This window comes from Thamnophis elegans, chromosome 10 (genome assembly GCF_009769535.1).
Source record: "Thamnophis elegans isolate rThaEle1 chromosome 10, rThaEle1.pri, whole genome shotgun sequence".
Lineage (NCBI taxonomy): Eukaryota > Metazoa > Chordata > Lepidosauria > Squamata > Colubridae > Thamnophis > Thamnophis elegans.
The window spans coordinates 39,629,875-39,645,008 of NC_045550.1; the positions used below are offsets into that span (position 1 = coordinate 39,629,875).

The 15,134-nt window shown below is 35.1% G+C and overlaps 2 protein-coding genes across 11 annotated transcripts in view; one reads left to right on the forward strand and one right to left on the reverse strand.

The window, feature by feature from the left end:
* Positions 1 to 4,894, forward strand: part of AGFG1 (ArfGAP with FG repeats 1) — a 35,086-nt gene extending 30,192 nt beyond the window's left edge. For all 4 annotated transcript variants that reach the window (XM_032224960.1, XM_032224961.1, XM_032224963.1 and 1 more), the window contains 2 exons: positions 944 to 1,035; positions 1,731 to 4,894. In XM_032224960.1, coding sequence (XP_032080851.1) covers positions 944 to 1,035; positions 1,731 to 1,790 — 152 coding nt within the window. In that variant the 3' untranslated portion in view covers positions 1,791 to 4,894. The remainder of the gene's footprint in view (positions 1 to 943; positions 1,036 to 1,730) is intronic.
* A 1,080-nt stretch (positions 4,895 to 5,974) lies between these two features.
* Positions 5,975 to 15,134, reverse strand: part of SLC19A3 (solute carrier family 19 member 3) — a 28,676-nt gene continuing 19,516 nt past the window's right edge. For all 7 annotated transcript variants that reach the window (XM_032225104.1, XM_032225101.1, XM_032225099.1 and 4 more), the window contains 3 exons: positions 12,353 to 12,545; positions 10,816 to 10,957; positions 5,975 to 8,100 (listed from right to left, as the gene is read on the reverse strand). In XM_032225104.1, the coding sequence (XP_032080995.1) occupies positions 7,939 to 8,100; positions 10,816 to 10,957; positions 12,353 to 12,545 (497 nt within the window). In that variant the 3' untranslated portion in view covers positions 5,975 to 7,938. The remainder of the gene's footprint in view (positions 8,101 to 10,815; positions 10,958 to 12,352; positions 12,546 to 15,134) is intronic.

Genomic DNA, 15,134 nt, shown 5'->3' on the forward strand with positions numbered 1-15,134 from the left:
TGCTGGATATTGTTCAATCTTTCCATCTCTATGCCAATAGTGATATTTCCAAATAATCATATATTGAAGTAATGTTATCTGATGTTATTTTCTGTTTATCCATTAATTTTAAAAGGAACAAGAATCACATTTGGCAAACCTGATATGTCCCAGTGCTAATTTGTATAGAGTTTTATAGGTAATTGTCCCACAAGCATATTAACGTTCATTCAGTGACTACAAATTGGTATAACACAATTTCTACTGCAGCTTAAGTAGGAGCTGCAAGTCCAGGAGTACTGTTAAATCTGTCATGAAATTGATGTTACTGAATCGCCTAGTTGTTTATGGAAAGATTTGAAAAGATTTTAACTTATTTCTCCAAATCTAATCTCTAACAAGAACTATTTCAGGACATGTATATCATCTCCAGTTTAGTCTAAAGTGACAATGTTCCATTGAGGGTCACCTGCATATCAATGATGCCTCATTCCAAAGCCATAAATGACCACCTATAGGAAGAGAGAGAAAATGTATGTTGCTAAGCAAGGTAGTTGTTAAGTGAGTTTATTATTTAGGAACTTTTTTTCCTCAATTGTTAAGTGTATCACTAGTTTTTAAGTGAATCATGCAGTTATTAAGTGAATCTGATGCTGACTTGGAAGGTTACAAATGGTGATCACATGACAGTGCAACAGTCAGAAATACATGTCAGTTGCCAAGTGACTGAATTTTGATCATATGAGCATGGGGATGCTGCAACAGTCATAACTGAAAAACAAGACACTTTTTTCATTATTGTAACTAAATGAATGGTTATAAGCCATTTAATTGATTGTTTAACTGATTTGATTGAAAATATTTAATTCAGTGATAAAGGGACTGATTTTGGGGAATGAAGTGTATGCATGATGTGATATTTGACATCTAGTCTAGAAGTAATTTTTGGTATTTTATTGCAAAGGTACTGGCTTTGCTGCGTTTGGACAGGGAAAATCAGTAGTAACCCCATTTGGACAAGTTACAGCTGTTGGAGTCGCCAGTAATCCTTTTATGGTAAGTGAATACTATGGGTCAGATTTATGGGTTTCTTAATTCATATACATATCTTGAGAAATAGGTTGTCCTCAAAAGGATACAAAAAAGGGAATATCAACCCCCACCCACCCCTCAAATCCTAAACCTGCAACTTTCTCTGGGATATTTTAGATTATTTATATTTAATCTTTTATTTAATTCTATCTTATGTATAATATGATCCTCATTTAATTGAAATTGAAAAATTGCATCATCTAAAAACAATGTTAGGAGAGTTAAATGATATAAATAGGATTCTAAAATGTTAATTAATTTAAATAATTTAAAGAGACAATGTTTTGTTTTTCATCAATCTTGAGAGGCAGAGAGAATAAAAACCTATCATTGAGAAAAAATAATTTTGATAGCTGTACAGAAATATAGTTTTCAAATTTGAAATGATATGTGTATATAGTCATTATATATATATATATATATATATATATATATATATATATATATATATATATATATATATGTGTGTGTGTGTGTGTGTATGTGTATATATATATATATATATATATATATATATACTGTGCACAGCAGAAATAAAAGCACTATCAGTGACATTATTTCTGTTTCATGAATTCAAACTCTTGCAAGTATTCATATAATTTATATTTGAATTTGGTTTGTCAAGATGCATGTGTAATTATTTCTTCTTTTTCTTTTAGGCAGGAACAGCAACGGGGCCTTTTCCAGCAGGAAGCTCATCAACCAATCCTTTCTTATAGCCTTATAGACACTTTACTTAAAAGAACTCTATGTGATCACATAACATCTCTATGCCTCTTGCACTGTTGTCTTGTTTCACTGACCTTAGCTTTAAACACAAAATAAGTCTTTCAGAAAAAAAAATAGTCTGCGTTGTGTATTAAAACCAAGGAACACCAGGTGATGTACAAAACATGGAACTGTGATAACATCCTTTCTTGTGCAATGGCAGGAGAATGTTAATAGTATCATGTATATTAAAATTGGCTAATATTAAGTTATTGCAGATATCATTCATTATGCTGCAGTATTGTACATATTTTTCTCTTAGGAATTAGTTATTTGTGCATATCAGTATTTGTAACTTTTAACACGCTGTTATGTGAAAAACGTTACTGGGAGAAATAGATCAGCCAGTTTAAGGTGCTGTCATATATCTTGGAATGAATGGCCTATATCATTTTAACATTGCTTGTTGGGATTTATGAATTCAGAACTGAAGTTTTATTCATTTCTTGAAGTGTTTTTTTTCCCTTTCCTGAAGAGCTCTTCTATTTATACATGCCTAAATTCTATATAATGTGGAGGGATACCTGTCTGCATAATAAAGCTGATCATGTTTTGCTACAGATTGCAGGTGGAAAAAATAAATATTAAAAAAGTTTGTTGTTGTCAGCATTTGCACTAACCAATTTTATTAATTTTCAAAATCATTGACAAAATTTTGAAATGGCATTATTTCTTTGGCTGTTTCAGTAAGGTTGCAAATTGTTAACAGTACATCCTGTTAACAATAGGAATGTACCTACTGATCAATCAGTAAGATATGAAATTGCCTTTATTTTGAAAACTGTCTAACAAATTAACTTAAATTGTGTAGTACAGAATATATTTCATTTCATTTATTGTTTAAATGTTTCTTCATTTCAACTTGTGGTCATTGTTCATTCTTATTACTGAAAACAAATTGGTAAGATTGATTTTGCAGCATTATTGAAACCAAACAGCCAGCAAATACTTAATAAAACCAAACTTTAGTTTTGGTATGGATGTACATACTATGGATTTTGAATGAATATCGTGCTCCTTACCAGTAGAATTATTGTTCAGTTATTTGCAAAGTAAATGCCATGGTAGCATATTTATTGATGAAGGCTGATTGAACAATGTTTCTGTAGATTTTAGGTAATTTGTAACTCAAATACTTGATGTTTGTCAATAGAAACACATATTTTGTATGCAATTATATTTTCGGTGGCAAATATAAATCCACACACAGTGTAATACTGACACAGGCCATTACTTCATAAAATTAAGTGACTTGAAGATTTGAACCATATACCATGCTTTTAGAGTGCATTGATACAGAAAAGATCTGAATTTCTCTCAAAGGATGGTTGATTAATTGGGAGGGAAAGGTGTTTGTAGTATTTAAACACATTGCTTCAGATTGTCATTAGCATTAATCTGGGATATAAAAATAGTACTTAATATCCTTGCTAGTGGACAAGGCTATTTGGAACATTGAAATAGCACATCCCTACATATCCTATACTTTGGGTAGAATGTAAAGTACTGTAAAGTAAAGGATTTTTCAAAAAGTTTCCTCTAAAATTTTCAATAGGAGGATGGAAATTAGGGTGGAGAAAATATGTTTGGTAAATTACCAGTTTCTGTCTGGAATTACGAGGTTAGTGGATTTCTGAATTTTCTGTAGCCTTTTTGAGAGATAGCTTAAAAGGCAAACAGAATGTTATGTTTGGATGTCTGCTACCCTGTGTTAGTGCTGAATTGTCCCAAAAAGGCAATTTTATGTGTTCCGGTATATGCAACATTTGTCTTAGTTTCAGTGAGTGCATCTTGATGAAAAGGTGAATGGAGTCAGGTTAAAAACTTTCTAGTCATTTTAAATCATGAAAAAATATGTCATTTTCATATATACAGACATTAATTTGCAGGAATTTGGGTGAGTGAATCCTTAAAATTGCAATTAAAAGTTTTCACCTGTATACAGAATGTGGCATAAGAATCAGCAAAAAAACCCATTTTTTTAAAAAAATGATTGAAGAACCTCAGTTATTTAATGGAATAATAATTCTGTAGAAGAATGTTTTTAACTCATCCTTGGTACTGTGTTTCTAGCTTCTTTCCCCTCTTAGACTGCCATTGGCTCTGCTGGGGAGAATGGGAATATAATGCATTCACTTAAATGCCTTGAATTTTAAGAACAGGAATTTTCCTTTTCTGCTGCTTTTCATTTCTAAGTTTTTTAAAAAAATCATTGTATCAATGCTTAAGGATAAGGTGGTATTTTTACTGTTGAACTTAATATAATTCTCATGTTGAATTTTTGTTTCAGGTGATAACAAAAGACTTTTCTATGCTACTTTTTCTAGAAATTATTTTCATTCTCTGAGTAATATTTAAATTGAACAACTGTTTTTTTAAAATTGAAATTAAGTGTGTGTATATTATGAATAAAGCAGCCTTGCAGCATGTAACTGCAAGCACCAATTGGCATAGTAATGTTTGATAGAGATAATCCTGGAATTCACACAGTGGCAGATGATTAAATCTGAGATAACAGTACAATACCCATCCTCATTGAGCTCCCCAGTAAAACATGTCCAGTCAGTTAAATGGAATCTAACATGGATCCACATCTTAATGGGCATAAAGCATTTCTGCAAAAAATATGCTAATATAATTTTGACTGTTGCATCAGATGAATTTTTCAGGAATTTTATACTGTATACTGCTATATTTAGATATTTAAATATTAGAGGTCTGTTTTTTTTAAGCCCTCTGTTCTGGTATTCAAATTGGTGACTAGGCAATTGTATTATATTTTAATTGGGCTTTACTTTGCCACTGAGAAGCTTGCATTTCCAGTACTGTGTACCCATTTTTTAAAAAAATCAACTGTGTCTTATTGGAGATCTTACTTCCTAAATGATTACATTAAATACATTTCAGTGTGAGGTAAGAAATTTGCAGTGTTTTTAAAAAGTCAGATATATAGCTAGAAAACAAAAACAGAAAATCCTTATCCATGTTTCAAATGATTTAGTGAGAGTATCTTTTTTCATACTTATGAAATGATCTATACTATGATAAAAAAAAATCAACGTAGGGAAAAATCTTTTTTCCAAACAGGTAGACCTCTACTTATGACCACAACTGAGCCCACAATTTATGTTGTTAAGTAAGACATTTATTAAGTCAATTTTACCCCATTTTAAGACTTTTCTTTTCACAGTTAAGGGAGTCACTGCAGTTGATAAGTTAGTAACCCAGTTGTTAAGTGAATATGGCTTCCCCATTGACTTTGCTTGTCAGAAGGTCACAAAATGTGATCACCTGACATTGGACACAGCAAGGGTCATGAATATGAACCAGTTGTCAACATCAGAATTTTGATCACATGATCACGGGGATGCTGCAAACGTCGTAACTGAAAAACTGTTATAAGTCACATTTTTCAGTGCTGTTGTAACTTTGAACGGTCATTAAATGAACTATTGTAAGTTGAGGATTACCTGTATAATTTGGAGCTCATCTTCTGAAATAGTGGCATTCACTCCGTATTCCCCAAGTGTTATTTTAAATTCCTTAGTGGACTCTGTTTTTTAATCAGATCCTACGTTTTCTCCAAATGCATACATTTTATTATTAGCTTTAGGTTTTATATAACTTTTATGATATACTATGCAGTGTATTATAAATTCTGTTGAGTTCAGCGGAAATTACATTTTAGGTTGAGGTGGATTCCCCAGTTTTGAAATACTTTTGCGTTTTTATTTTCCAGACATAAAGATCAAAATCTCTGCAAGGATTAAGCATCTATTTTGTGCCCCTTGCTTTCTATATTGCCAACATCATTCTCTGTGTTTTTATTTTATATTATTTTAAAACCTATTTTATTGTATGCCACTCAGAATCAGTTATGTAAGCAGGTAGTTATATATAATAAATCAATTAAGTAAATAACCAATTCTTGTAAAGTACTTTGAAAAAGGAACGTGAAAGTGCAGTCCTTAGTTAGGATTCTTTCTATTTTAACAGATCATTATTATAGACATTAGGTTTGCAAATTAAGTTTGATAATATGCATATTGCAATAATTTCAGGATAGGAGATATTTAAATATGTTTTCCTAAACTTAAAACAAAGAACAGAATGAATCAGTCCATGTGAGAACATACTATGTTTTAAGTGTTTTTATTATCATAAAAATTAAAATACTATTTCTTAATAGATTGCATCATTTCCCCATACATCAGAAAGTACAATAATCTGTAAACTTCAATTTTCTCACCACGTTTTATAATGGATGACTTTTTCCCAGCACTTCAAAGATTTTTCTACCTGATGTTTATAATAAAATAGTGCCATCATTTTATTTTACTTTTATTTATTTTGAGTATTTGTGTGATCAAGGCAATTAGCAAATACAATTAAACTACATAATATTAAAACAAACTTCACAAAAATATTAATCCAAACTATTTTAAATGTTTGAAACAAAATTATTAAAAGACATGTATAAACAAGCATGTTTTGAGCTTTCCTTCCCCACCAGTTTAAATGAGGGAGAATTGTTTCTCATGGCAGTTTATTCCAGAACAAGGAAATTATAAAAGCAGAATTTACTATGAATGTAAAATCTATCCATGGAGGGAGTAGCAAAAAATGCTCAAAGATCTGAGACTGAACAGGAAATTAGACTGAGTAAGATATCCTGTAAACTTTATCCTAAGCTTTGTAGTGCTTTATACACACTTAGAAGCATCTTTAAATAGGCTCAGAAGTAACCAGTATCTAGTAAAATGATTTCTGTGAGGGAATCTTTAGCTTTTTCAATACACACATATCCTGCAATTCCTAGAATATATTCTAGTTTGTGCTTTTTTAAAGAAAAATAAGAAAATTACATAGCCAATGAATGTTTGTGTAAATATTAAAGCAGGTTAAAATTAAGAAAGTCTTATTACTAGAAAGGAATATGAAAAGAATAATGGGAACAACAAACAGACTGGAAACGATGACAGTTCTTTGGAGCAGACCAGTTTGATCAATAAAAAACCTTCAGGGTGATGCCAAAGATGAAACACAAGAGAGTCCAAAAGTGAATCTCTACATAAGCTTCCATTCTAATTATTTCTCCTAGCAACTAATAAGTTGAGGAGGCTCAATGAGACAATGTATATAAACATTGTTTTTTATCAGTTTCAACATGAGGGTACTGTGGGCCCTGGGAGGTAGTGCTTACCATACAAGCTGCTTGATCCAGGGCCAACCACATGTTCAGACTATTCTCAAAAGTGACCTGATAAGCACAGTGCACTTATCCATCCACTAAGAATTTCACAGAATTATAATGCTACCTAGCTGCAAAACACATAAGTGAGCAAAAATAATAAAGATGGGATATAAATAAATACATTTCCATTTTTTTCTGAGCATAGTACATGCATATCTCTCCCTAAGGAAACAATCTATTGCCTAGAAATGACTTTATTTACTACCATCTTTATTAAAGGCTTAAGCTAATGGTAGAACTTAACCTGAAACAAAATCTGTTCTGTTTTGAACCCCAAACATAACCCACTCTAGAGGTTCTGCAGTATTATCCCTGCAGTTCCCAACATAGCATTATCCACCAATCCCTTTCTTTGCTTAAATCTGTAGCTCTCCAATTCTCACTGAATAACATCTGAAGAGCTTGAGCCAAAATAATCAATGGGTGAGTTATAGTTCTATAATGGAGATGAGTATAAAAGTTATACCAAGAACTGAAGCCAGAAACAATTAGCAGCAGCATGAATTTTCAAAAAGTAGGGGAAATACTTTCAATTTTCTTTAATTAAATGGTATTACAAAGAACTAGTATTTTAATGGCAATTACAAGTGACCCCTCAAACAATTATATGTAAGCAACATTTCCTTCTTGTTTCAAATGTAACCATCTTATGTTAGGTTGGACACATTGAGAATTCTGATCTTTTAATACACTTCTGTATCATATGTATCATATAATTTAAAATCACATGAGACATAAGAGTTAATTTTATCTGCAAATGTGACTTAAAGTCACCTAGGGACTGATTTATTCACATAAATTGTTCAATTTGGCTTCAAAGCTTTGGCTTTTGTTTGTTTATGGTGCTACATTCTTGTGCTATGGATCTCTGTATTCTGCTGCTGTTCTTTCATTTGAAGATTTTCTGCAGGGTTTTCCTTTTTACATTTCGTTGAGACTATGATGTAAACGCTTCTGCTTAGAAAAATCCCAGCTATCACTGCAAAGTAGCTTCCATATATTAAGAACTGCAATAAAACAGAAGAATCAAGAATCAAGCTATTTTCCCTATAAAAAAATCAACTATTATTATATATTAATGTTTTTCAACTATTTTGCCTATTAGTATTATGTCTAGCCTCTTTTAAGTGTCAAAAAATGAAGCCCAAGAACCTTGGCTATAATACTACCTTAAGCAACTGTCTTTGCAAACCATGAGAGACTCCTGAAATGTACATTGATGTACATAGCTAAACCGATATAATCTCTTGAGTACAATCCCAAAGGTTTCATTAAATATTTATAAAATGAATATCAAATGATATGCACTGGCATGAAATGAGAGTTCAGATCTACATTTTAAATGGTCAAAACCATTTAAAAATGGTATGAAAAGAGCATAGTCCTGGGATGGTGAACCTATGGCACGCGTCCCACAGGTGGCACATGGAGCCATTTGTCAGGGCATGCAAGGCATTGCCCTGTTAGCTGGTCAGCGCGCAGGGACATGCTGGCCAGCTGAATTCTTTTTTAAAGCCATTTTAAAGCTTCCCTGAAGCCTCTGGAGCGCAAAAAAATGGCCCCATAGACAAGCTGGAAATTTGGAACGGACTTCCTGTTTGCTCGTAGGGTCGGGTTAAGCCCTCCGGAGGCTTCAGGTACCTTCAGGAGGCTTCTGTGAAGCCTTTGGAGGGCTTAAACCGGCCCTACAAGCAAACAGGAAGTGACTTCTGGTTTGCTCGTAGCGTCATTTTTAGTCCTCCAGAGGCTTCAGGGAAGCCTCCTGAAGGTCCCTGAAGCCTCCGGGGGGCAGGGGAGGCTGTTTTCACCCTCCCCAGGCACCTATAAAGCCTCTGGAGTCTGGGGAGGGCGAAAAAAGCATGCAAAAAGTGGGGATGAGCACTTCCCATGCGCGCATGCGCACGGGTTGCACGTTGCATTATGAGTGTGGCACACCCGTGCACAACCCCCCTGCGCTCCCCCCACTTATGGCACGCAAGCCAAAAAAGGTTCACCATCACTGGCATAGTCCAAACTCCAAAAGCTACCAAAATTCTTGTATAAAAATTTGTTTTTGGACAAGGAACTAATTTACTATGAGAGCATTATCTGTGGTTCCAGGGCTATTTTTGTGTGGAAAAAATACGTTAAAAATAATTAAATTCACCTTTCTGTGAGACTTGGATTTATTAACAACAAACATGCCTTTTGTTACAGTGCCTTCTTCAAATTATAAGCAATCCATTCCTTAAAATACAAAATTGTTACCTAAGAAACAGTGACCAAAGTTTATCTGAAGGTCTAGCATTCCATATTTCTTCCCATCCCAGAACTCAACAAATCATCTTTTTGTGATATTTAAGCAGCTCCTTACATTTACAGGCAATCCTTGATTAAAGCCTACCCATTCAGCAACTGTTTGTAGTTAATTATGACACTGAATGAAGGGGACTTAAGACAGGTCATTATTGTGTTGATTGTAACATCCCCATGGTCTCATAATTGCAATATGGGTCCTTGGCAACCGGCTCACAATTATGATGTCACAGCATCCCACAACCACGTGATGTCATTTGCAAACCACTGAGGTTTCTGACAAGCAAAATCAATGAGGAATGTGGCAAGAAGTTGCAAATGGCATTCATGTGTTGAGCTTTATGGTTGCATCTGTTAGCAACATAATTCCTGCCCCAAAGGTGCTTTTTCAAGAGGCAACTGGACTTTCTAGTTTTTCTTTGAAGATGTTTCACTTCTTATCCAAGAAGCTTCAAAGAAAAAACAAAGTCCATTTGCCTCTCGAAAAAGCACCTTTGGGACAACCATGTCCTGGATAAGAATCTCCATAGACATTTAACAGAGTTCTTAGTTTCAATTACAGGCAGTCCCTAAGTTAAGAACATCCCACTTACAAACAACTAATATTTATGAATGTACTGTCTATTACTAAAAATGGTGGATGGCATTCTCTTTTTTCAAGCTGAAGAACCACTGAAATCACACTGTTTTCGTGAATCCCCTAAGCTGTGCATTTTTAATATACAGCCAATTTTCACTTGTTTAATAGGCAGTCTGTTCATAAGTATGAATTCTGACTTACATACAAATTTGACTTAAAAACAACCTTAGGAATGGATTTTTAACCCAAGTATGGCCTGTAGTTTCATCAGAATAATTAATTTCATTCTGCCTTCTAATATTACCTAATTTAGTTTTTTTTTTAATGATTACTCAATCTTCGTGAGGAGTGAGAACTTAGTAATATTGCACTTTTTTTGTAAGAAATTAAAAATGAATGTGTTGACTGATAGGCTTAGTGTTTCTAGTAATATCAACCTTCCAAAACACAAGTACAGTCTCTGGCTGCATAAGACTAACTGTCCAGAGGTGGGTTCCTACCGGTTCAGCCAAACTGGTAGTAACTTGGCAGCCTGTGTCGCTGGAACCGGCAGCAACCCAGGCCTGCCACACCCCTGAACTGGTTCTTTCGGTGGCGCCGTAGGCAATGCCATCTTGTTTTTGCCTTCTGCACATGTGCAGAGCAATTTTGTTGCACTGTGTATGCGCACAAAGCGCATCTCTGAGCAAACTGGCAGTAGCAGCAACCAGAACCCACCCCTGTAACTGTCCCTATTTAGTTTGAAATTTCCAAATCCATTCATTTCAGGAGGTGATCTCTGAAAAGATGTGAAAGTCTTCAGAAATACTGATTCAACAACAGTGTCTATATTACCTGTCCAACTTACCTGAGTCCCAATATCCAGGCCCAGACCTTTTGAATCAACTACAATAACAGTCAATATAGTTTGAATTAGCAGTGCAACAAAATTGTTGAAGCCAAACATCAAGGCATAGCGCTCCATACTGAGGTTGATAGCAATCTGGAATCTAAAATACAAACTTTTATTAGAATATTGAATCTAGTTTTGAGTGACGAAGTTTCAGTATAATTTGGCTGCATATGAGAAGAGTATAACTTCATGAATTATGCAAGATATATTAGTAACTTATTGAAATATTGTAAAAGACTTGAGGTGGGGCAAAATTCGGAGAATATAAGTTATTTTACAAATGCAGTATAAAATTATATCCACACCTCCACACATATACAGCACAATGTAATGAGTAAATTGCTTAACCTAGACTGACTCATTAAGATACAATAGCAGAGGTGTACTAAGGTTGCTAAAGATAAAGTGAATGATTTTTTTTTCCAGAATCACTTTTATCTTGAGAATAGATAACTGAATAAGTCTTAAAATGCATTTAATTGATTTAGCAACAAAAGAATTGTTAATTGAAACAATGACATTACACATTCCATGTTTGTGTTAGCATTGATGCAACTTTTAGGCTCTGGAATAAACAGCTCAAAGGAGGGAGGACAAGTTTCCTTTAGACCAGTGTTTCTCAACCTCAGCAACTTTAAAATGTGTGCATTTCAACTCCCAGAATTCCCCAGCCAGTATGAGAGTTGAAGTCCATATATCTTAAAGTTGCCAAGATTGAGAAACACTGCTTTAGACAATCATGTATAGTACTTGGGATTTCACATGCGTTGTTAAAAAATAGAACTACGCATTTAAAAATAAAAATAAAAGAGGGACCTGGTGGCTAAGATGCTGAGCTTGTCGATCAGAAAGGTCGGTGGTTCGAATCCCTAGTCCCACATAACAGAGTGAGCTCCCGTTACTTGTCCCAGCTTCTGCCAACCTAGCAGTTCGAAAGCATTTAAAAATGCAAGTAGAAAAATAGGAACCACCTTTGGTGGGAAGGTAACAGCGTTCCGTGCATCTTTGGCATTTAGTCATCCTGGCCACATGACCATGGAGACGTCTTTGGACAACGCTGGCTCTTCAGCTTTGAAATGGAGATGAGGACTGTCCCCTAGAGTCGGGAACAACTAGCACATATGTGCAAGGGTAACCTTTACCTTTATCTGGCTGCCCCTGACTTTATTATTATTTAACTTTATTTAAAATAATAATAAAATCTAATAAATAAATTCAGTCCTCTTAGATATCATTTACAGAGTCTTCTGAACAAGATGTCATGAAACTTTTCCATACTTAGTGCAGTATGCTGGCTGGGAATTCTAGTCATTGAAGTCTGCATTAAAGTTGCCAAGGTTGAAAAACATTATGCTAGCGGAACAAAATCTCCATTTCTTTCATGGCATATATCCTTACATAAAATAAGTCATCAGTAATATTTCATTCTCAACTCTAGCAAGATGTACTGTAAATGGTAGCAAATTAACATTGGTAATTAAAAGTTACTTACGTGGCTATGGTTATAAGGAGCATATAACAAGCTTTGAACACTAAGTAGCTAGCATAGCAGACCCAAATGTTCTGGATAAAATGCATCACAAAAAGTGAAGTAGCATCCAGGGCAGAGAAGATTCCCAGTGCCAGTTCTCCAGTTAGATCCCAGTTCAGTTTCACATATCCCACAGCTAGTGATGCTATTGAACCTAGGAGTAGAGAAACCTGTCGCATTTTGCAGGACTGTAGCATGTACAAAAAAGTATTTAAAACAACTCCTATTTATTTAAACATTTAAACATGGTTGCTCCTTTAATAGGCAGATAAGATGGATGTACTTTTCTATTTTTGGAAGAATTTCAAAGTAATAGTTCAACAAGGCTGCAGGGCTAACAAAAGTCTGATGGCTAATCATTCACCCGTTTAACTTCGATATAATGATCCTCTCATTAAAGTATTATTTACTTCTTTGTCTCTGTTTACTTTCTTGCAAAACTTAAAATACCAACAATATAACAACCAGTAATAAAATCAGTGTATTATTATATTAATATACTTTATTAAGAGCCATGGTGGTGCAGTGGTTAGAAGGCAGTGCTGCAGGCTAATTCACTATTCACTCACTCAGCCTTCCATCCTTCCAAGGTCAGTAAAATGCACCCAGATTGTTGAGTGCAATAGGCTGATTTTATAAACAGCTTAGACAGGTTTACACTAAAGCACTATCAAGCAGTATATATAAGTCTAAGTGCTATTGCTATTGCTAACAGTCAGCAAAAAGTGTATCACCTGATGATTTGCTCCACAACTAAAGTTTAGTCTAAATCTCTGGCTGAAATTTTAGCCTGCTATTTAATGTAATTTAGCAATTCCCAGAATTGCTGGGAGACTTATTATTAAACCCCCCCCCCCCAACAATATAAATAGAAGTAGTACTATATGATAATTATTCAGGGGTATTATGATTACCTGTTTATTAATTACAATCCCAGATTAAATATGCCCAAATTTTGCCAATCATTCCGTATAAAATACGAAGTCTTCAAACCTCTTCCCTTTTCTGAAATACAATTTATTTAAATACTTTTGCGCAGTAATCAGAAAAGGACACTGCGGTCCAGCCTACAATATGTAAACAATATGTAAGATGTATCATTTCTACTTTTGCTGATACAACTAAGAATTTCAATATCCATTTCGCACCACACCATTTCCTTTTTAGTGTATGATTCTACTCAGATTCTAAGAAATGCCTCCCAAGGATAGTCCTGATATTTCACCCTGGGGGGTGAAATCTTACACCCCTCAGAGAGGATCGGCAACTTGGGTGTCCTCCTGGATTCGCAGCTGACATTAGAACACCATCTGTCGGCTGTATCCAGGGGGCTTTTGCCCGGGTTCGCCTGGTGCACCAGTTGCGGCCCTATCTGGACTGGGAGGCACTTCGAATGGTCACACATGCCCTTGTCACCTCAAGGCTTGACTACTGCAATGCGCTCTACATGGGGCTGCCCCTGAAGAGTGCAGCCGCACGAGCAATATCGGGTGTACCTAGATACACCCATGTCACACCTATCCTCTGAGAGCTGCACTGGCTTCCCATCGGTCTCCGGACGCGCTTCAAGGTGCTGGTTATTACCTTTAAAGCCCTACATGGCCTAGGACCTGGTTATCTGCGAGACCGCCTACTCCCACATACCTTCCAACGGCTGATAAGATCTTACAGACTGGGCCTCCTCCGGGTGCCATCGACCGGTCAATGCCGGCTGGCGACCCCTCGGGGGAAGGCCTTCTCTGTAGCTGCTCTGGTCCTGTGGAATGATCTGCCCGCAGAGATCCGGACCCTTCCCACCCTCTCGGCCTTCCGAAAAGCCACTAAAACCTGGCTGTTCCGGCAGGCCTGGGGCTGTTGACCCTTGAATGAGGTCCAGCCCCCATCTAGGCCTGAGTTCATGGTGTGTTGTTTTAAATCTGTTTTCGTTTTCCCCTAGATTTTATTTTATTTTACTTTTGTATTTGTAAGCCGCCCGGAGTCCTACGGGATTGGGCGGCATATAAATTTATTAAATTACTAAATTAAATTAAATTCCTTGTTACTTTTTCCCCCTCTTGTTATCTCCTATTTGATTGTAATATCTGCTCTAAAGTTGAATCAGTTTTTTTGAGATTGTAGAATAAAAATTGCAGATAGAAAATAGTCATTTTTTAAAATATTTCATATTTCTTAACTGTCCATCTCCTTCAGGATGTTTAAGAATTTACAGTACAATTTGTGCTTAGCATTATGGTTTTTCAATATGAGGTAACGTATTTTTTCTTATGAACAATTTTGTCATGTAGTCAAAATTTGGAGTGCAACATACCCAAATTTTGATCCCATGATAAAATTGTTCATATAACAAAAACTAAACATATTTACAAAATTCAGAAAAAAAAAACTTCCTTAAAAAAATATGATCGTAGCAGCATCCCACGGTCACATGATAGGCATTTGTAATCTTCCCGGGGACTTCCAACAAGCAAAGTAAATGAGAGAAGCCAGGTTTGCTTAACAACAAAGTGACTTGGTCAATCATTGCAGTGAAAAATGGTCATAAAATTGGAGGTGACTGACTTAACAATCACTCTGCTCAGCAACACAAGTTATGGCTCCAGTTATGGTCATAAACTGAGGACTACTTGTATTGTAATCCTTTAGGTCCACTGAAATAAACCACCATTTATATAAATCAAAATATGTGTACATGTTTGAATACATGTGGGATTTTGCATGAATTTAGTGTTTCAATTCTGTGTAC